This window comes from Astyanax mexicanus, chromosome 1, assembly GCF_023375975.1.
Source record: "Astyanax mexicanus isolate ESR-SI-001 chromosome 1, AstMex3_surface, whole genome shotgun sequence".
NCBI classification, from domain to species: Eukaryota; Metazoa; Chordata; class Actinopteri; order Characiformes; family Acestrorhamphidae; genus Astyanax; species Astyanax mexicanus.
The window spans coordinates 107,021,245-107,044,522 of record NC_064408.1 but is presented as its reverse complement, the minus strand read 5'-3'; the positions used below and the strand labels follow the sequence as shown (position 1 = coordinate 107,044,522).

At 38.4% G+C, this 23,278-nt stretch overlaps 1 protein-coding gene across 2 annotated transcripts; it reads left to right on the top strand.

The window, feature by feature from the left end:
* The first annotated feature begins 3,246 nt into the window (after window positions 1-3,246).
* slc35b3 (solute carrier family 35 member B3) lies at window positions 3,247-21,273 on the top strand. Of its 2 annotated transcripts, none has more exons than XM_007260062.4 (10): window positions 3,247-3,776; window positions 6,398-6,625; window positions 8,052-8,173; window positions 8,807-8,961; window positions 13,327-13,434; window positions 16,209-16,306; window positions 16,473-16,565; window positions 16,671-16,782; window positions 16,891-16,960; window positions 20,554-21,273. In XM_007260062.4, the coding sequence occupies exons 2-10, from the start codon at window positions 6,413-6,415 to the stop codon at window positions 20,702-20,704; spliced, it is 1,122 nt and encodes a 373-aa protein (XP_007260124.1). In that variant the 5' UTR covers window positions 3,247-3,776; window positions 6,398-6,412; the 3' UTR covers window positions 20,705-21,273. The 2 variants fall into 2 exon arrangements, with proteins under 2 accessions (XP_007260124.1, XP_022535901.1); XM_022680180.2 differs by lacking the exon at window positions 3,247-3,776 and adding an exon at window positions 3,816-3,887.
* The last annotated feature ends 2,005 nt before the right edge of the window (window positions 21,274-23,278 follow it).

Genomic DNA, 23,278 nt, shown 5'->3' with positions numbered 1-23,278 from the left:
CATGGTAGAGAAGGAGGCTCAAGCTGCAGTGAATGGTGGTGCTCCATTTTAGGATCCATCCAGAGCCATCCTAATGAAATAAGAGGTAAAAATCAGGAAATACTGAACAATATAATGTTTAGTTGGCCTACTAACAGTAGTAGATGCCTATATTGCCTTTCTAAACATGTATTTTGAATGAATCACAACCAGATGCGGGCAGATGGCATTGTTTCTGTGGGGTAGTGTGCTCCTCGTGGTCAAGCCTTGTATTTTTCTGGGTTACAGAAGCTGTTTGTCCAAGTTCTCTTGATGAAATGCTCAAATCTTGTTGAGTAAAGCTGAGTAAATCGAGGTGAGCTTAAAAACAAATATAAAAAGAGTTCTGTTAATGGTATTAAGGTGGTATTAATGTTATTTATCTATTTTCTGTAATTAGTGCCACTACCAAATACTGTGCTGTGTTCTAAGTTAGGGTTTTACAGTGTATTCATTTTATTTTTATTGTTTTAAATACAACTAAATCAGTATAAAATACCCGGAAAAAAAGTTATTTTGTCATTTGGTGTGCGTCCTTTCCCCGGTGACATAAATAACAACATATCAAAACACAGGATTACAGCGCTATCTGGCGACAATATAACAAAATAATAAAATGATTTTAAAATGATTGCTTTCAGCTAATAATCCAATACTTGTGGGAGTTGGTGTTGGGGAGGTGGGCAGATTATCTGAAATCCTGATCTCACCAACACTTTTGTCAGTGAACACAGCGGGTGTACCCCACTGATGTAGAGTATGGAGCAGACATCCCACATGATAAATGCTAATTTCAAGGAAGCACTATGCAATACATCTAACCTGTGAAAGAATCAGGCCTGTAACTATATCTTAACATGTCTTACGGTCATTTATTTAGCATACAGGCAAACACAGGGCAACAGAGGCATGGGTAGTGGATTTTAAATACTCTTTGTTCCAGCACTCTGTCACTGAACTTCAGGACAACATTAAACACTACCAAAGAGTGTTTAATGTACAAGTATAAATCCTACACACAGATAACACTGATCAGGATCAGTAAATCCTGCCCACACAGCACAGTCATAGGTCTACTGTGCAAAAGCAGAGACCTGAATGTCCATCACTTGCTCACTCCATCACTCAAAATGCGCACAAGCAGCCTAATTCTGATTTCTGGGATATTGTAGAGGATTTGCAGGCATCAGAGAGATACTGTTAATATGCCTGAGACTCCTGGGAGATATGCGATCTCTGATGTAGCCTTTATGTCAGTCCTCAAATGCATTTTGTTGCTTTTCATTTTTGTTGATTCTTACTTTACTACATAATTTGGACACACAAACTGTTAAGAAGTTTTTAATTCTCTTCTTTATAAAGTTGCAGTTTGGAGATACATGTGACAAGTGACAGTGACGATTTATGTTAGTGTCTTCCTTTAGTTCCCTCTTATACACACAGCAGGAAGCAGGAGTGAATACATTTGTTTTTATACAAACGATAAGCAAATGTTTTATCAAACATATAAAACAAACAAAAAAAACATGGCTTCACATATGCTAAACATGTTTTCACCTGGAATAACAAAGTTCAAGTATTTTAGCTGTGAGATCAAAGTGTATGATTATGTCAAACACATAAGATCTGGATTCATTCAAACTTTTAACTGGTACTGTAACAATAGTAGACTGGACAAACAAGACAAGCAGGCTGCACTGCAAATACTCCTGATACTCACCATTCAGACAAAGCTGCAGTTAACAACGAAATGGAGCCATGCGGTGAAAGAAACCAGGTATGGAGCTTTTCTCTTTTCAGGCTAGTTTATTTCCCCACACTAACCAGAGCAATAAAGCCTACAGAACACTGAGTGCTCTGACTCTAAGCTATGCTATTCAGCTCACAAGCTACACACTGGCTACAAGACAATGGCTGCATTTCAGCAGCATACACAACACACTAAAACCATAAGATACAGACTGTGTATTCACTGTAATAGTGTGGATTTTTGTGGATTGAAAAACACTAAAAATATTAACATACCAATCCTTTTTGTACTAATAGAAAGTGAAGAAATGTTGGTATGCCAACATATGCCACTGCAAATTCAGACACAGTGGCTGCTGCTCTCGAGTTGTTGTCCACATTCAACCATTTTTATAATTTAATAAGTAGTGCCTCCCTTTCCATTAAAGACTGCACTGGGTGATAATAGTGTCCATCATAACCACAATTAAAACTTTATAAAATACATTGTGGATTTTTAAGTATATAATACTTAATAATATGTAGATCTTTGGGTAATTATTACTGTTTATGATTTGATAGCTAACTAACTATATAAAGATGCATAGACAGACAGACAGACAATTTACAACTAATATAAACAATTATAAAGCAAAATCATGAAACTCCAAACCAAACTTTTTCATACCACTGTATATTGGGTAAAACTAAAATAATACTTAAGTACAATACAAAATGTTAAACTTGCTTGACTCTAAAACACATATTGTTAGTTGTTATTATTCACATTTTGTTAAAAAAAATCCAGGATAGCTTTTTCAGAAATGTATTAATTTTTGGATTATTAATAATTATAAGGTTTTTCATGATATACAGCTCTAGAAAAAAAAAGTAAGACCACTTCAGTATCTAAATCAGTTTCTCTGATTTTGCTATTTATAGGTATATGTTTGAGTAAAATTCTATTCTACAAACTACAGACCAATTTTTCCCAAATTCCAAATTAAAATATTGTCATTTAGAGCATTTATTTGCAGAAAATGAGAAATGGCGGAAACAACAAAAAAGATGCAGAGCTTTCAGACCTCAAATAATGCAAAGAAAACAAGTTTACATTGATACAGTTTTAAGAGTTCAGAAATAAATATTTGGTGGAATAACTCTGTTTTTTAATCACAGTTTTCATGCATCTTGGCATGTTCTCCTCCACCAGTCTTACACACTGCTTTTGGATAACTTTATGCCGCCCCTGGTGAAAAAAAAAAAAAAAAATCAAGCAGTTCAGCTTGGTTTGATGGCATATGATCACCCATCTTCCTCTTGCTTATATTCCAGAGGTTTACAATTTGGTCAAATGTAAGAAACGTATCGTTTTTAAGTGGTCTCTTATTTGTTTTTCCAGAGCTGTATTATGATATGTGGTAATGCCAGAACGTTAGCGTGGTTCACGTCGGCGCTCGTGACGTGGCCTGATGTGGACCAATAGGAGCGCAGCGCCGCGTGTTCAGGTCAGAGGTCCACATACACAGGAAGCGGTTGGCAGCTTTAGCAGTAGGGCTAAACTGTAGAAAAATTAACGGGGTGAAGCGGCTCTAGAGCGGCTCAGTAACTCAGGAGGGCTGCGGGAATGATACCGCGAGCCTGTAAAGACGAGCAGCTGCCGGTGGCTCCGAGGCGGCGGGGTTAAACCCGGAGGAACGGCCGCGCTGCTGCTCTCTGTACCGGATACTGGGCTCGGCGGTGTATTAGCCGGTTAGCCGCTAGCTGCTGTTCTCCCGGTGTTTACTATATTATATATAGCCTTATATGATGTGGTGTCGGGTTTATCTGTGGTTCAGGAAGAGCTCGGCGCGCTGCCTCGGCTTTACTGTGTTAAATTAGCGGGTAATATAGTTAAATGTGGGTGTGTGAGGATGTTCTGGCGGGGCTGGTTTATTATGAAGTGCCTTACAGGCCGTGTGATATGAGCTCAGCCCTCTGATGCCTCCCACGGATTCACTTAATACTGAACACCTCTGTCTTTAGTTCAGGTAAGCTCCATTTAACTACACAGACTGTGTCCTTTACTACTGGAAACCCTCCTGAATCTACAGTGCTGTGCTTTGGAGTAGCTGGGTTAATTAACTAGCTACAAGCATCAGGTGACAGCTCAGTCTGATAACCTACCAGTTCATTATTATCTACCATCCTTCATTCATTAACCAGCAATAACACAACATTCCCACAACGTCTGCTTTCTTTCTTACAACGTTCCTCTAATGTTGCCATGTGTGTGGTGTTTCTGTTGTCTCAAAAAGGTTCACAATCTTATTATTCAGTAGTTAGCTAACACTGCCATGGTGCTGTGCCAGCCCAAAAGTCTATTTCTCATAGAAAATCCTCACTTTTTCCATCTTGTCAAATTTTTGACAACAGTGTAATGTTTCAGTGTTGTCATAATGTAACCCAGCAAACACATTTTGATGCCCAAAACCTTGTCCTTAGGGGTGTTTTATATATCGAATTGTATGCAGAGATGTGTAATAACGAACTAAAAGTACTTCACTACTGTACTTAAGTACTAAAATGCTATATCTGTATCTACTGGAGTATTATTTTATTCGACTTTTACTACAGATTTTTACTCATTTACATTTACATATTTTATATATTTGATGCAGTGTTACTCGATACAATTATAAAAATGTTAGGAATCATTCCAAACCCACATTATCACTAAAGCCAGAGCGGTAGATGCTCTGCACTGTCACTGGGTTTAATGAAGCTGCTCATCACTGAGTAAATCATGTGATCAAACTGATCTTATAAAAGAAGACCACGCTGCTCTTGTTCTCCCTTTTACTCTGAGAACTTTCCTCTGCTTTCTGTAATAATTACACAGCACAGTACTGTACTTTTACTTTAAGTAAATTGTATAATTAACTACTAGGAAATACAACAAATGTTGAGTACTTTAGTGCTTCCACTTAAATGTTGAGCTTAAAGAAAGTCAAGTCATTTTGTGATAGTGCACTTGTACTTTGACTGAAGTTTCTAATACTTTTATATAGGTCTGATTGTAAAATTGTTGAATATCGTTATCGCAAAAAAAAAAAAATCAAGCATTGTGATATTCTTTTGCAGCAAAAGGAAAATTCACAATGTTCTCATTTCTCATTAAATAATATCTACTAGAGACAGATTACATCATATCCCCCACCTCTAGTTATCGCAACATTATAAGGTAAGATAAGACAAGCATAAAAACCATGCTTGTGTTGGGCACAGATGTAATTGGGATCTGCCTTTACCCTTTCTGTGCAGTGAACACTCATACACACTAGTGAGTACACTCAGACCGTGAGAACATGTGCCCAGAGCTGAGGAGCAGTGGCGGTTAAGGGCCTTGCTAAAGGGCCCATAGTAGCGGCCCGCCAAGCCCATGTATCAAACCCACAACATTGTCATTGATGGCCTGGTGCTCTAACTGCTAAGCCAGTAGTGGTAATGAAGTAATATGGTAGTGTTATTACTAATAAGAAAAAATTGTGACAATAGCTAGGCTGAAGCAAGTTAGAGGTAAACAGTGAACACACACCATTTCTTAGCCTCGGAATGATAAGTGCAGCCATGTAAAATTCAGAAAAAAAAAAAAACATTGAGAAGTTGAAAACTAATTAAGTGTTTACTTAGAGATATCCAACAGTGTTATCACATTCATGTCTTATTTTTTGTCAGTGTCCTGCACTTCTAGTGCAAACATTAGACACTTACAAAGTAAAAAAAAAAAAAGCTGTAACAACTTTGCGTTTGATGTTTGCTGGATAAGTACAACACAGTTATATTGTGAAATAGCGATGATAGCCTAGTTGTAACAGTGTTTTCTGACTACATTCTAGGACATTGTAAAAATGTGAAAAAAAAAAAATATTTGGACCATATGTAAATATTATCTTATCGAGTTGCCCATTAGTAGTCATTATATCACATGACAATGTAACTTAATAATAAGGTTATGGCAACCTATTTGAGACAATGAAAAAAAGAACCACCTCCTGACCATGTTGTAGCAACATTATAAGAATTGACACAATGTTGTGTGTTTGCTGGGTAGGTGTCAGTTACTATCAGAGATTCGTCATTAGCTTTCATACATTAAATACAACTCAGTAAATATGTTGATCCTGAGACACCTTGTTGTTTTGGTGCCAACAGTGTTACATTGTCACAGTGTTAAAATGTAATTCTTCACAAAATGATACTGTTGTTCAACCACATTCTTCAGCTCACTTATTTAGTATTTAGAATTTGCCCCGTGATAATGTCTGTACTATATTTATATATGGATAAACAAACACCAAATGTCTAATATTTTGAAGATCAAAGAATGCTTTATTCATCCCACAGTAATGTTGCAATATTACAGCAGCACATAAGACAGAAGTGTCAGAAAATATATGGAAATTTAAATTAATAATAATAATTAATACAAATAAAAACATATTAAGAAGATTAGAGGGAACTGAGTGTGCAGTGATTTTAGATGTGGATTGTTCATTACATTCCTGTAAATTATTACCTCTTTGCATGCATATGAAATGGGTGTTAAGTAGTGGTGTGCATTTGTGGGCATGTTTCTATGCTGACATCAATATTTCCTCTAAATTTACAGGAGCCCACATACACGATGAGTTCCAAATTCGGCTTGATCAACTACAACTCCCGAAAACACATCTCCATCTCCATCCCCTCTTCTACAGAGGTGATGTCCCCGCATATCAAATCCGTAGAGGAGCTCAAAGTGCTGGGGATCAACCTGAGCAGTTTCAACACTCCAACACAGTTCTTCATTTGTGTGGCTGGAGTTTTTGTCTTTTACCTCATCTATGGGTACTTGCAGGTAAGGATCTCTCTTTTCTCACAATTAGCCCCAAATCAGAATTGGGCTCATAGAGGGAATGGCAAGTGGCACGCTGATTGGTATGTCGAGGATTAGTTCTTGGCTTTTGCACGTTTTGAGACTTGCAAGGCCAATTTTTTTTGCGTCCTTACAATACCGAAAACACTGGCATGCCATAAATCAAGCTGCCTCGTGCCCGTTTGACGTTAGATTGCTAAGATAGTGCTCCTAGTCTCTTTAGAAATATGTGTTCCTTTACCCCAGCCACTTTTCTGCCTTGTCAGTCTGTAGCATTTTTTATTTATTTTTATTTTAATCATTTCAAATAGCGCTCAGTTGGGCATGGTTGGGGCTGTGTGTCGGATTGTGGGGGCGAGCCCACTGTTCCCTGTATCCTCACATTACAATATCAGTATTATGGAAGATTCTGAAATTCTCTGTGTAAATGGTTTTTCCATGCATATTTGCATGCAAAGTTTTTTTTTTAATGTGAGGTTAAAGGTGCTTACACACTGAACGCGGTATGCCGCGCGGCATTCCGCTGTGCTGCCGCTCTGCTCTACGCTGGTCAGTTGCGGGTGCGTTGCGCTGCTGCTGACGCCAAGCGTCTCCTGCTGATAATAGGCGGAGTTTTCTAAAACCCATCACCTCTGCGAGCGGTGTTTTGTAGTTTTGAGTCTCTACAGCCTCTGTGGATCTGTATATGTTTCTCAGCCTCAGAACAAAGCTCTGATTCTTCTCTTCCTCCTGTTATCTCTATATGAGTGTAGGGAAGTGATGTGCAGCTGAGGGGATTCACTAATCGCTATTATTAGTCTCTCGCGCACGTTTATTGTTGTTTGGACTACAGTTTCTCTCTAGTCGCGTGAGTTCACGTCATGCGTTTTCTGCCGAGGTACCGCTTGCCGCGAGGTCAAAGTTGAACCATGTTGAACTTTGCCCGCGGTAAGCGGTAGCGCGGTGGAGGCGTGGTTATGGGCGGGGAAACGCGCCGCTTTCCGCTCTGCTCCGCGGCAGCGACGCACCGCTCTACCGCTCTAGACACTATTGAATCCTATGGGGGTCATCGTACCGCGCCACACCTACCGTGTGCATTGTGTAAGCACCTTAAGGGTGGTAAGGGTCCTTATGCCAATTTAAATGTAGGTTACATTACCATACCACAGTTAAATTTGTCATAATTATTAAATTAAATGTTATCTAGCTAAGACAAGCTTAGGTCCAAAGGGTTATAGCATTGTTGAACTTTATCCTTTTTTTTAATAACTTTCTCTTTTGCTATTAAGTTCATGCTAGGCTTGAAGTGTATCTACTATGAACTAACTAAGGCTAATCGATGCAGCACTTGACACTCCAACCTGATGCACCTGATTTACATTTGCTTCTATTTGCTTTTATCCAAATCTGTCTCTGATTCTCTCTGTAGGAGCTGATCTTTTCAGTAGAAGGATTTAAGCCTTTTGGCTGGTACCTCACCCTCGTTCAGTTTGGGTTCTACTCTGTGTTTGGCCTGGTAGAGCTGCAGCTTACCCAGGACAAGCGGAGGAGGTGGGTAGTACATGCAAAGCATTGGGGAAAAACTACTACTTTTACTACAGTCATCTGTCTTACTAATTTGCATGTGAAATGAAGCATAGAGTGATAAAAATAAAAATTACTCCACTTTCTTATTCACAAAGGGCCGGTGTGGCTGCAGGTTTTTATTTTTAACAACCAGCAACATTTGATTGCTGTAGTTTAATCAGTTGGTCAGTGTTTAAACAACTGATCACATGAGCTACTGATTGGCTGGAATGCAAACGTGCAGCTACACTGACCTTTTGTGGATAAGATTGGACACCCCTAACTTAAAAAAATCTTTAATGCATTTCAATCAAACACAGAAAGATTACTGTGGTAAAAGAAGCAGCTCTAGGTCTGTGCTCTATTTTCTAATCTGATTTTGTTTCATGATTATAATATCAATCAGCATAATCAAATGCCATATTAGTTATTATTGTGGTATATCTCAGTTGTCCTTGCTTTGGAATATAATTTAACAGAATAACAACACATTTATTAACCTTATTAGGAAATGAATTTATTGCATTGTGAAGAGTTTAAGCTACTGATAGTCCAGTTAGATTAAGTGTAGAACTCTGAGAACTTTAATTCATTTTTTTTTTTTTTTAACTCTTTCAGGATCCCAGGAAAAACATATATGATCATAGCATTTCTAACGGTTGGGACCATGGGCCTTTCCAACACATCACTGGGATACTTGAACTATCCGACGCAAGTCATCTTCAAGTGCTGCAAACTCATTCCAGTTATGATTGGAGGAGTTTTCATACAAGGTAAGTCTCAATGTAAATCTAGAAGACAACTACTAGAACTGAAAAAAATAAATAGTTGTTAAAACAAAAGTTCCATTCATGGCTCAAAAGTTGTTAATTAGCCAATAAATTGGGTAATGTAAATTTAATCCATGCAGTTAAAAAGAAAATAATTAGTTGCATGTTTATCATTTTGAAATTAAAGTTTTAACACAAAAATTACCATATAAAGCAAAAAAATCTGTTTTGTTTTATTCAGAGGATATAAATAACAGGACAATCAGCAGTAATACCCGTCACATTCTAATTTGGTCTTTTATGTCTTTGCTTCATGTTGGAATTTTCTTACTTTACATATTATATTTTAGAAGATCATATGCATCTTTTAATATGGAACAGAAAACATTGAAGACATTAAACTTGAAGATGTGTCCACAATATATATTATGTAGGTCAGTGGCAACGCCTGGACTTCAGCCATGAACACTAAGCACCCATGTTTTTCTAAATGCAAAAAGAATTAATGAATAAATATTTCAATGCAGCTGACGGCAGAAAGCAATATTTAACTCTTGACGGCACATTAATGTTACTGCCCAAAGGTCAGAGTAACGGGCTAGACAGCACTGGCAGAGTAACCAGGGCAGTTAATGTATAAAAAAAACAGAGTTGATAAATCCTAATCTCTGTATGGAATGAGTGCAGACTCTAAATAAGTCTCTAAATTCATTTGTTTTAAAATGTAGATTACTGAAATTATGGTATATGGTTTAATTCACATGTGTCAAACACAAGGCCCGCGGGCCAAATGTGGCCCGCCACGTCTTTTTATGTGGCCCGCGAGAGCTTGTAAGATCTTAGTGTCTATAATAAATAAGTCAGAAGCGTTCTTTGACCAAAAAATACATTTCCCACAATGCTTGTCGATTGTATTACCCGCAAAGTTACGGCTTACTGCCACTACACGGCAGTGTAGTCATTGATGTGGAAACCCTGCCGGAGGGAAGGTGTAACTTCGCGGGTGGAATTGAGACATGTTTATCCCATAATGTCCAGAAAAAGAGAAGTTGATGCAGACGGACGGCTGTGCTTCAAGGCGAAAGACCGGTATGCCTTTTGTGTTACGAAGAGTGTTACTGACCAAAATAAACGCTTTTTAGGAGAGATATAAGTTCTGTGTAAATATTTATAAGACAATAGCTGACAAAATCTGTTTTAATGACGTTAATAAACATCACTGGGACAGCGCTAGTCGCAGTTTCACCGCAGCAAAGTACGAGGACGTGAATCACTTATCTAACCAGCCTTTACTAATTTCTGCCCTCAATAACCCTTTCAATAACCTCCAATAGCCTTTAATAGTCTTCAGTAGCCTTCAACAGTCTAACCTTGCAGCCGTGGTGTGTCCACTAAACTCCGTAGTTATAAACATCCTGAGGTTAGCAGCGCGATAACTGACCTGTTTATAATGTAATCCCAGCAGTGACTCATGCTCTAAACGGCTGCTGTTAGGTGATTGGGCTGAAAGATGAACTGTAGAGAGCTGTATTATTCGGTTACAAAAATCTTTATTTCATACACAGAAGAACTTAAAATTTTTAAAAACGCTCCAGACTGGCTGAGCTGAGCCCTGTAGCCCGTGGCTGGGCTGTAGCTCTGACTCAGTAAAGACTGCGGACTTGTGGTGCTGCTGCTGCAGCTCCCACTAGTGGTTGGATGAGGAACTGCTAAATCTGAGGAAATGCTATGTTCTTAACAGCTCACAATTTGATTTTATATTTATTAAGCCTTATTTCAGTTAATAATTTCAAAGTTAATATAACTTGATGTCATTTCTATTCACTTGAATAGTTTGGTTCTTGATTGATGGAGTTTTTGGATTTCATGACATGACAAATTAAAAGGATTTATGTTAATAGAGCAACAAGCAAACATTTTTTCCATGCAACTGTAATATTTGATTGAATAAATAATATATTGAGAGTTATTTAACATTAAGGAGTAATTACATTCATTTACATATATTACATTTGGTTACATTTTATTACATTTATAAGTTACATCTGGCCCTCGGAGGACAGCCAATATGCCAATGTGGCCCTCGGCCAAAATGAGTTTGACACCCCTGGTTTAATTTAACAAAATTATACTGTTTGTGTCTACGTAAGAGTTGTTTACTAACATGTTTAAAGCTTAATTGGATTCTGTTTTTCTTCCATTGTTTTTCTTCCATTTGTCAAAATGTCTGCATTGCTTATGATAAGCTGTACAAAGCAGCATAAAAGGCTTCATAACCAACGGCTACATATTCAAAACACAGATTGCCTTGAAATATTTAAATGTCATAATAAGAATTTTCTCCAATTGATTCTTGAGAAAATTTATAACAAAAGGTCTGTGTTAGATTCATGTTTTTTCTTTTAAAGCACAGATGCACACAGCTCTGCTGTTATATTGATAGAGCATATTGTCCTAAAGAAATCTAAAATAATAAATGAATGACAGAATCTTTGAAAAATGGTGGTTTGGTCCTTTTGTATTGACTTTTCAGTGTTCTTAAAATTAATCTTTAGGAAATCTTTCATGAATCTGTTCTTTGGTTTGAGCTTGAGGCATTTATTTTCTAGATTCACCACAGACAGGTATGACCAACAAGGGGGGAATCTTTAGAAATACTTTAGAAAGTTTAAAAACTCATTAAGTGATTGAGACCAGAGCAAACCCACTATAGGTGTATAATCATTTAGCCCTTGTCATCGTAACACCTGTCTTCATACCTCTCTGTTTCTTCTACGTCTATCTACATGAGTGTTAACAATATTTTAGATCATCATTGCTTATTGTGATAAAATTTGTAGAGGGGTGAGAAAATATTAATATTGTGTCATATAGAAATGTGCATTGGTAAAACTGTATTAATTATTTGTTTACATGTTAAGATTGATGGCAGACAGTGGTTAATTTAGTGTTGTGTGTAAATCCCACTCAATAGAGAGCAGTGTTGTACTCTGTCAATAGATATTCCTTTTATTTAATGCAGATTTTATAAATATGATAGATATTTGTAATGCTTTTTTAAATGCTACAATTTTTTTTCTTCAAATATTTTACAATCACAATCATAGTCAAGTATTGAATCGAAAACCTTGTATTGTGATACGCTTTGTATTGGCAATTTCTTCTTGTCAGTACAAAGTAACCCTAATAATCTGATTGAAATTGTTTCTAAATGTTTCAAATAAAGTTTTATGAGCTAGAATTCTTGGTTGAGAGCATTGACCACAGTCCAGCCTCTTTAGGAAGATTGCTCCTCTCACTTTTCTGATGCAACTGTTGGGCTTCTCAGAAGGAGAAAGCAAGTAAACGAGTGAGCGAGATGGGCTGAACTTGTCTCTCTATCTCCTTTCATCTCTCCATCATTTTCTCAAGGTTTCCCATCCATCTGACTTTTTTTTCCTTGGATAGGGATATTTTTCTTTGGTTCTTTCTTTGTGTTGCGGCCCTTTGGTCCCCCGGGGCTGATGTATTGGTTCGGGATGCGTGCAGGATGCTAGTCCATCAAAGCATCGCAGAATCAAAGAGCTGCAGACCAACCTGCTGCGTCACCTTGTCATCCCTACGGCAGTGGACTGGTCGGGAAGACTCGCCTCTCTTTATGTGCATCGGGTTCAGCAACACTTCTCACACACTCTCTCGTTCTCTCGTCTGTCTCTTTCTTGCTACTTTTTTCCCTCCACTTGTCCAGCCTCAAAAGGGCCTGTATTTCTCTTTCTCTTTCTCTTTCTCTCCTCTGTTTTTTAGGCTCTGATTGAGTTGAGTCCAACAAGGAAAGGAAGAAAGCCTGTTCCCCACACTCATTCTCGCTCTCTCTTGCTTGCTCTCTCTCTCTCTGTTTCTCAGTTGTTGAACTGATGAAGGCAACCTCTCTCCATAGCTGAACTTGTTCAAAGAGCTCCACAGAGCCGACCTGGAGCCAGTGTCACGGCAGCTCTTCTCAGCCGCAGTGATCTAAAGCTCTGAAGCTTCACTGGCTCTTCCGCTTCCGCTCACTTCATCTCTCTCTACCTGACCACAGCACAAACGCCTCATAGGGGCATCTCCAGCACCTTCTTAATGGTGCTTGGCTCTGAGGAGCGTGCCCTGCCCGTGGCTGATGTTCAGTAGCAGCTTTGAAGGGCCTTTGTGATCACATCGTTAAGTTGACAGGTGCCAAGCCAATCACATTTCTGTCCAAAAAGAAGTGATAATCACTCATTATTTTCTATTTTTCAGTTGTCTAGAAGATTGTTGGAAAAGTTTTCTATTTTTGTTGTTGTTGTTTTTTTTTTTTCTCTCTCCTTTAGGTTAATGTCGTATTTAGTGTACAATGATCTTTTTGTGTTGCAGGGAAACGGTACAACATTGCAGATGTGTCTGCTGCTCTGTGCATGAGCCTGGGCCTCATCTGGTTCACTCTGGCCGACAGCAAGGTTGCACCAAACTTCAATGTGACAGGTAGCGTGCTCTTCTTTAATCACCATATAGAGGAGCAATGTTTTACAAATGTTTAGTAAAAATTGATACATGGAAGTGATGCAAAATATGTTTAAGAATTGTTGTATTCTGAAGTAAGGATTGGCCCAAAAATTTTCCCTAAAAAGTTTTTCAGGGTACCTACAGTGAGTCCAAGAAGTATTTGATCCCTTGCTGATTTTCTTCGTTGGCCCACTAATAAAGACATGATCATTCTATACTTTTAATGGTAGATGTATTCTTACATGGAGAGACAGAATATTAAAAAGAAAATCCAGAAAATAAATCTAAGGAATATATATTAATTGATTTGTATTTCATGGAGTGAAATAAGTATTTGATCCCTTAGTATTCATTAGCAGTTCTGGCTTTTACAGACCAGTTAGACACTCCCAATCAACTTGTTACCTGACCTGAAGCCACCTGTTCTCACTAATCACTTGTGTGAAAAACACCTGTCCACAGAATCAGACTGATCACACAGATTTCAAGTCTCCAACATGGGTAAAACCAAAGAGCTGTCACAGGACCTCAGAGTCAGAATTGTTGACCTTCACAAAGCTGGAATGGGCTACAAAAAGATTAGTAAGGTGTTGGATGTGAAAGTAACAACTATTGGTGCAATTATCAGAAAGTTTAAAGAGTATAACATGACAATCAACAGACCTCGGCCCGGTGCTCCAAAGAAGATTTTGCCTCGTGGGGTGGCAATGATGCTGAGAACGGTCAGAAATCGTCCTGCAACCACTCAGGAGGCAGGAGTTAGCAAATGACCTGAAGGCAGCTGGGACCACAGTTTGCAAGGAAACAATTGGCAACACTTTGCGCAACAATGGATTCACATCCTGCAGTGCCCGAAAGGTACCCCTGCTGAAGAGAGCACATGTGGAGGCGCGCCTCAAGTATGCCAATGATCATTTGAAAGATGAACCAAGTTATTGGGAAAAGGTTTTGTGGTCAGACGAGACCAAAATTGAACTTTTTGGCCTCAACTCCACCCGCCATGTGTGGAGGAAGAAAAATGCTGCCTATGACCCCAAGAACACTGTGCCCACCGTCAAGCATGGAGGTGGAAGCATAATGTTTTGGGGGTGTTTCTCTGCCAAGGGTACAGGGCTACTTCACTGCATCACTGGGAAGATGGATGGAGCCATGTACCGCACAATCCTGAGGGACAACCTCCTCCCCTCTGCCAGGGATCTGAAAATGGGCCGTGGTTGGGTCTTCCAACATGATAACGACCCTAAACATACAGCAAAGGCAACAAAGGATTGGCTCAAGAAAAATCACATTAAGGTCATGGAGTGGCCCAGCCAGTCGCCAGACCTCAATCCGATCGAAAATCTATGGAGGGAGCTGAAGGTCAGAGTTGCCAAGCGACAGCCCACCAACCTTCATGATTTAGAGAGGATCTGCAAAGAAGAGTGGGCCAAAATTCCCCCTGGAGTGTGTGCTAAACTTGTGGTTAACTACAACAAACGTCTCACCGCTGTGCTTGCAAACAAAGGCTTTGCCACTAAGTATTGAGTGTGTTTGGCAAGAGGGATCAAATACTTATTTTCCTCATTGAAATACAAATTAATTAAAATATATTCTTTAAAATTATATTCTGGATTTTTGTCTTGATATTCTGTCTCTCCATGTTAGAATATATCTCCCATTAAAAGTGCAGAAGGATAGTGTCTTTATTAGTGGGCAAACAAAGAAAATCAGCAAGGGATCAAATACTTCTTGGACTCACTGTATGTGATAATGCAGTTCTTTTGTAGTAATAGCAATAATAATATTTGCAGTGTTTTTTTTTTTGCACTATAAGGCTCACTTATAATCTTTTCATTAAAAAAAAAAATTAAAATCGACAGTGCGCTTTATAATCTAGTGCGCTTTATAATCTAGTGCGCTTTATAATCTGCTGCGCCTTATATATTAATTTTTCCGATCGCGGGATTAAGGAGCAGTAAAGCCACTGCGCTAGTCCAGTGTTATAATAATACGTTTTCAGTGAAGTTTCTCCAGCACTAAGGCTGGGTGCAGCAGCATTAGCATTAGCTGCTAACCACAGCACTAGTTCTTTCACCATTCAGAGGCGAGTATTTTGGACTGAGGTCTGCATGTTTACTGTGTTAAAACAAGCTACGTGGGATGAATCCTTAGCGGATAGCGCCCTGGGTTACCGGATCACTCAGGGGTTCCTCAGTCTAGCGCTATCAGGCGCTATTTGATAACTCACCCTTAGATAAAATATTAGAAATCTAAGCTTACTGTAAATTAACAGTATATTTATAAAATACAGTTTTTTATGTGCTTAGGCTCTTCCCCCAGCTTTCTCAGTAGAAGGGAAACATGGCAACACCCTTGCTCACTTTGATGTAGGCATCCTTACTAGTGTCACTTAATGCATCTTATAGTCCAGTGCCCCTTGTGTATGAAAATGGACCAGGAAATAGACGTTCATTGTGCTTTAAAGTGCCATATATAGTTAATTTTAAGAATATAATGCTGCAACAAAAATAAATGTTTGTTTTATTTAGTATAAAACAGTTCAGCAGAAACAAAATGATCTGTAAACATGTCTGTTTTATAATCACCAGTGACTTACCAAGACAAAGACTGATGTCATAAATATAATGTAACAAAATAAACAATGTATTAATGGATTAATGCATGTGTATCAGACACTGTCAACTACAACATTAAACATTAATATCTTTACCATGCTTAAGTGTTTAAGTTAAGTGTGTTATCTGATTTTTCAGGGGTTATCCTTATTTCTCTGGCACTTTGTGCCGATGCTGCTATTGGGAACGTGCAGGAAAAAGCCATGAAATTGCACAATGGATCCAACTCAGAAATGGTAATAAAGAAATACATAAAAGTACAATAAAATAATATGATACGATAAAGTGCTTTATCCGGTCTCTTTACAGTCAGTATAATTCTAATTTTATCTGTTTCATTATCACTGTTAACCTCCTTTCCAGAGGCAATTTTAACGATCATTTTCTTCCTTGTCATTGTAGGTTTTATATTCCTACTCTATTGGGTTTGTGTATATTCTCCTGGGACTTCTGTGTATTGGTGGATTGGGTCCTGCTGTGGCCTTCTGTGCTCAGGTCAGTTTTAGGAGGGCAGAACTACAACTATCAAAAATCCACTGAATACAAGTTTCTAAGTCATGGGCGAGTCAGGCATTTATCTTTGTTTTCTCTCTCCGACAGCATCCAGTGACTACATATGGCTACGCGTTCTTCTTTTCTCTCACCGGCTACTTTGGCATCTCTTTTGTTCTGGCCTTGATAAAGCTCTTTGGAGCGCTGGTAGCAGTCACAGGTGAGGCTGCTTTTTATGTTTTGACTGTCTGAAAGGGTAGTTTTGCATGAATGTTGAATATGGCAGATTTGGCAAATGAACATTAAATGATTTCCCTTTTCTTTTCAGTTACAACAGGAAGAAAGGCCATGACGATCGTCTTGTCGTTTTTATTCTTCACAAAACCTTTCACATTTCAGTAAGTCAACACAAGCTTTTTTTTAGTATCTGAAATTTCATGTTAAAAAAGAAAAAAGAAAAAAAATATATATATATACACATATACATATATTTTACTTAAATTTATTTTTTTTATTTTTTAAAAATTAAAGCTCATCCTAGCTCTGGTACATTTAACAAAAAGGCTCATTTTGTGGGGAAGAATATCTGTTTGCTGCCTGTAGCCCACCGGCTAAACACTGCTAAACGCATATAAATGGTAGACTATTTTCAATAAGCAATAACAGCACAGAAAACAAATTTTAATGTGTACCCTTATTAGACACACCTTCTTTATTGATACAGTGGGCAGCTCCAGCTAGGGCACAGGGGAGCTATTATTGAGTTAGGTGCACTTCATTTCACTGCAGGGCACTTCATTCATGTCATATAAGTTCAGGGGCTTGAACCGCCAACCTTCCAATCACACGGCTGCTACTGAAACCTTCAGGCCACGGCTAGACTGTAGTGAGTAATTGTAAACCTACAGTGTACCTGAATGTTGACAGTACCTGATTAGATGGCCAATAATTTTAGGTAGGTATGAGTAGGTAAATCTAAGTGTGTCTGGGTACTTGCACACTCTAGTAGCAATTGTTTGGTTTTTCTGTACGCTTTGTAACACACAGTTGGGAAGAGAATATGCAGCTATCATATTTTATTTACAAATACCCTATTTTTCGGCACTATAAGGCGCACCGGATCAATGAATGTCTATTTTCTGGTCTATTTTTATACATAAATTGCACTGGATTATAAAGCGTATTTTAAGAAACACTTCAAGCAACTTCTAATTCAGCAGGTCTCACCGCTGGGTGATGGGTGGTGGTGGGGGGTAGCTAACTAAGTTAAGTAAATATAAGCTAAGTAAACAAAACTGTCATAAAAAAAGGCTTTATTTTAAGGTCAAACGAGCACTGGATTTTATTCTATACAGATTTCTCTCATGAAAATGTTTATTTGGGTGAGAAAAGCGCTTCTGTTTATTCACAGTAAGTTTGAATTTCCGAATTTCTCCAGCAATAAGGCTGGAGAACTAGCATTAGCAGCTAAGCACTAGCGGTCCGACAGTGCTACACTGAGGAACCCTGAGTGCTCCGATAAGCCAGGGTGATATTAGCTAGCAGTAAACACGCAGACTACAGTCCGATATACTCACCTCTGAACGGAGAAATGGCTAGTGTGGTTAGCAGGTAATGTTAATGCTGCTCCAGCAGTGCTAGCCAGGGTTAGGAGCAGGCTACAGGCCGATACACTCACCTCTGAACTGGGAAATAGCTAGCGTTGGTAAGCAGGTAATGCTAATGCTACTCCAGCCCTGGTGCTGGAGGACTAAACTGAAACTCCTGTATAACGCTGCACTTCAGCGGAGTGGCTTTACTACTCCTTACAACCTGATATACATAAGTCGCACCAGATTATAAGGTCCACTGGCGATTTCTGGTAAATTATAGGATTTTAAGTGCCTCTTATAGTGCGAAAAAAACGGTAATTGTGTAATTATAATCAACCACTTCTCAGGCTGGTTCTGCTGCTAGCTTGGAGTTGACTTTTCAATCCTTATCTTATACAAAAACCTACCTGTGCCCTACTATGACCAAGAGACTCTCCTTGGGTTCATTTAAATCATGAACGGTCAAATTTACACGTCTGTTTAACGGCTGTTTAATTTTCCTTCAGGCTACTGAGCTTATATTGTGATGGAACCACTGCACATGTTTACCCCACATGTGTACTATCAGTAAAACTAGGGTACATTAAAAGCATTAAATATGGAAAAAATATTATATCATGATACTTCAAAGCATTCAACGTACGTTATACAGTTGTATGCAAAAATGTATGCAAAAATGTATGGGCTCCTCTAAACAAAGTAAGCAATGCCCCCAGGGCATTGTTTGAAGATTTTGCATTGTGAAGGGAACTATGGAGGTCAATATTGGATCTGTAAGAAAAGAAAACTCTAGGACAGAACAGATTATATGCTGTTAATTATTAATCGCTCTTGATATAAAATAAATTATAACTGACTCAAAAGCACTGGTGCACTGTTCCATTGTGCAGCATCGTTTGCACAGACAGAAGTTAGTTTAGCTCTGCATGCATGACAATCCTGGAATAGAATCTGTGTTAGTCTACTGCACAGAAGAGTGGGGAAAAAAGCCTTTTAGCTACTTTTTATTTATTTATTTATTTACTTACTCCATTAGCTGGAGCAGACGCCTGCTATTCTTCCTAGGGTCCTATTTAAGTAAAAAAAAAAAAAAAATCCATCAAAGTTTCAAAATGTCATCATCAACTACAGCTTAAACAAAGAAATAACAACAACAAAAGAAGCACGCATATAAAGATAGATATTGTCACACACAATTTACATCCACAAGCTGTGATTTTCTGAATTAGCTCTAAAGTTTTTAAGCTTCTAAACTTGTGTCCATTCCACACAGATTATATTTTACTTTTTTTATTTTTATGTTAAAAGACAGGAAAAACTGAATAATTTGGATTTGCAGGAAAAATGTCTCATGTTTGATTAGCTACAGAGGCTGTTCACAACAGTGTTGCCCAAGCCTTTGCAAACAGCTATAAAGATAATAGAATAAAAATAAATTATTAGTTACACTCTCATTGTAAGACATGCACTTAGTTAATGTTCTTTAAATACTGACAATGTTAATCATATACACAGCATGAGAAATACATATTTATCCTCAAATAAGCTTCCTAACTGAGATCTGATCCCAAAAAAAATCCTCACATCAAGAGAAAGAAACAATAAGCAACTAAGATTTGAAATCAAACCCCAAAACAACACGGCAGTTACAAAAATTAATCATGGTGGTCCATGTGAAAGCAGGACAATGCACTGCTAAAATATACTGATATAGTCCGATATGATATATGATAGGTCAGCCCCAGCTCTGCCACACCTCTTCCTGATGGTTAACAAAATGTTTGTCCATTGACTTGTATGTTGAATGTCAGAATCCACACCTGTAAAATAAACAGGCAAGCCAGTATATATTTCAACACCTTTTAAAAAATAATCTCAAAATAAACTCAAAAAACATATGACCATTGTAAACAGTTGTACAGTTGTAGTGTGGAGCGTATTATGCTGACTAAAATACAGTCGAAAAAAGCAGACCAATATAACTCAACAATAATGCAACTCTGCAATATCTATAGCCTATAACCTTTATTAATAAGAAGTAAACTTTATATTTTAATGAAAACTCCTCACTAATCAACTGGAGCCCTAAATCGTGAAAATTAGTTAGTTTAAGATAGCTGCCATTTTGAAAGGCAACTAGTCAATTTTAAGACATGGTAAATTAGCTTAAATTACACTCTTGATATAGGCCATTATCTTAAAGGGGTAGAATTAAATAATCTGATCAACTCCAGGTGTAGGAGGTTTTACCACCAGTGACCATGCAGCATTATGAATATGATTTTGGGGGGAAAGTCAATTTTGCAAAAAAAAAAATAATAATAATAATAAAAATAGTGCATGATATTTGCATATGTACATGTTGGTCCTACATCTAATCTAATCTAATATCACCATAGGTACATATGGGGAGGCCTGCTGGTAGTCTTTGGGATCTTCCTCAATGTCTACAGCAAAAACAGGGACAAAATGAAGCTTCCCTCGTTTGCAGAGCTCCGGAATCGAGTTCTCAGTGCCAAGAAGGGCCGAGCGCTCTCCCAGACTGTTTAAACAGATAGACTTTACCTTACGGACCTGACGGATCTCCACCTGAGTGGACTGGCCACGTCATAATGAGCTGGACCTGACGACTTGCTGTCACGTCCTGAAACATCAGGAGCTTTCGAGGACAGAGCAATGGACGACATGGATGCTGCTGTTGTTTTGTTTTTTGTTTTTTTAGCCAAATTGCAAAGTTTTGCACTGGCCTAAGCCTACCTGGGCTTTGGTGGAGAACTCATATGGTGAAAGGAGCTCCAACAGTCTCATCATGTCCAGAAGAAGGGGTTGCCGATTGAAGGGAATCACTGTTGTAACGGATTCTACCGTTGTAACTCTCTCTTTCACCTGCATGTGCCGGCAGAATGATGGCATCCTCTGAGACGGAAAGAAGTCAGTCATTTCCAAACGCGTTTGTTTTATTTAACTGTGATTAGACAGGGAACATGGGAAGCTACACGTCGGCAGTTTTGAAAGGTCGACGTTTGGGAGTGTATCAGTGTGTCGGCTGCCATATTCGCTATCCATTTGTTTGGTGAAAGGGTAGCTCTTTTTACATTAAAAACAAACTGGGAAGTTTATTCAAATGGTTTGAAGTGTTTTCCTAAATAACGGCGTAAGTAGCTTGCCAGGCGTCTCTTATCCGCTGGCTGCAGCATGGAGAGTTGAAAGGCTGCCAAGCAGCTTCTCAGATGTTTACCCCTCCGATAGCCCAGGGCTTGTTTGATTAGTAATCCTGGAATAAGATAGCACTAGAAAGAAAACAAACATTGTTCATAGGGCTTGGCTTTAGACCTAATTTAGATGAGCAGAACGTTGTGTGTGTGCGCATGCACACTTGCATTTGTGTGTGAGTGTGTGTGTGTGTGTGTGTGTGTTTGGATGTGTGTTTGGATGTGAAAAAAAAGAGAGAGAGAGAGAGAGAGAGAGAGAGAGAGAGAGAGACCCCTAGGGAACTGATTATTGTGCAGGCAGTACCACCCTCTTCCTTTACAGACAGCCTGTCGGTACAACCAACCATGACGCAGCCCGCCGATGATAAAGAACGGCATCACCGTCTTAACTGATCCATTCGAAATGTGTCAGAATTTGTGAATTGCCTGGGCGGGGACCGCATTCCAGACTTATTCAAACTAGGTCATAAAAATGCTAATGCTGCTAACTCGAGGGAGTCACAGAGGTCAGACAGTAATAAAAGCGAGGAAGTTTTCTAATCTTCACAGCAGAACATCTTCACACCAGAAAGCTCAGAGAAGTGCTCACTGGAACAGATCTTCCTTATCCTGGATCCTTATGGGTCTGAACCAGATGATAAATCTCTGAAAATAGAGAAAAGGATTGAAGCTTAGGCCCAAAAGAGTATACAGGTTCAGCTGTTTAACCAATGCACTATAGTGACTGTGTTAGGGTAGCTTTATAATTATAGCAAATATAGATAGATGCCCTGGTTCTCTCATGGTTCATTTTTATTCTGTTTTATGGAAAGTCTGCATACTAGAGAACATAGGTGGAGCTACACAGCATACTACAGTTGGTCAGTATAGGCACTAGACCTCTGGTTGCTTACTTTGAGAGACATGTCACTGTCCATGCTTTCTAGAGTGATTGGGGTAACTTGATACAGTGCCTACATATTCTGCCATAATATTCACTTTCCAGCAAGTACTTGTATTGCAAACCATCATGCTGTTAAAGCCCCTTTTACTTCAGTGTACATTTCTTTAGCAGAATGATTTACTTTTGTCTAAACAGTCTTGTCACTGGAATAGGACTCCCTGGAGCAAGTGAGTATGAACCTGTTGGCTCCATGCCTAATGTTCTCTGAAATGTTGGTGCTCCATTCAGTATATTCTGGATGAATTGGAGAGTTGAGGAAATCCAACATCCTGACCTCACTTATGCTCTTGTCGCCATCAAACCTTCACAGCAATGCCCCATATTTTCTGGCCAGTAGAGACAGTTACTCCAACAAAACCAGGATAAGTAGGATTAAAACCTATTTTAATATCACTGACTTCAGAAATCTAAGGATGAATGAGTAAATACCATATACAGATCTGGAAAAAAAAATAAGAGACCATATAATCAAGAGGAAGATGGATGATCACAAACCATCAAACCAAGCTGAACTGCTTGAAGTTTTGCACCAGGAGTGGCATGAAGTTTTCTAAAAGCATTGTGTAAGACTGGTGGAGGAGAACATGCTTCAAGTTGCATGAAAACTGTGATTAAAAACCAGGGTATTCCACCATTTTTTTTTGTTATTTCAGCCATTTTTCATTTTCTGCAAAGAAATGTCCATAGTTTATAGAATAAAAGAATATAAATTTTACTCAAACATATTCCTATAAATAGCAAAATCAGATAAATTGATTCAGTTTACTTAAGTGGTCTCTTTTTTTCCCAGAGCTTTTATCATTGCTTTCCAATGAAAATGAAAAACACTGCACAATAGTAGCTTTAGGAAAATAAAGAATCCTTTCAAAGGAAGTTACTTCATTTAAAGATTTAATTCCAAGCAATTTTGGAGCATTTCTATTGGCCCTTTCATTGTGAAATTCTCATACAATAAAAAGAACTAATGCT

Coding starts and splice junctions, on each gene's coding strand:
- slc35b3 (XM_007260062.4), top strand. CDS start 6,413: ATGAGTTCCAAATTCGGCTTGATCAACTACAACTCCCGAAAACACATC. Junction 8,174..8,806: donor ACCCAGGACAAGCGGAGGAG/GTGGGTAGTACA, acceptor TAACTCTTTCAG/GATCCCAGGAAAAACATATA. Junction 8,962..13,326: donor TGGAGGAGTTTTCATACAAG/GTAAGTCTCAAT, acceptor TTTGTGTTGCAG/GGAAACGGTACAACATTGCA.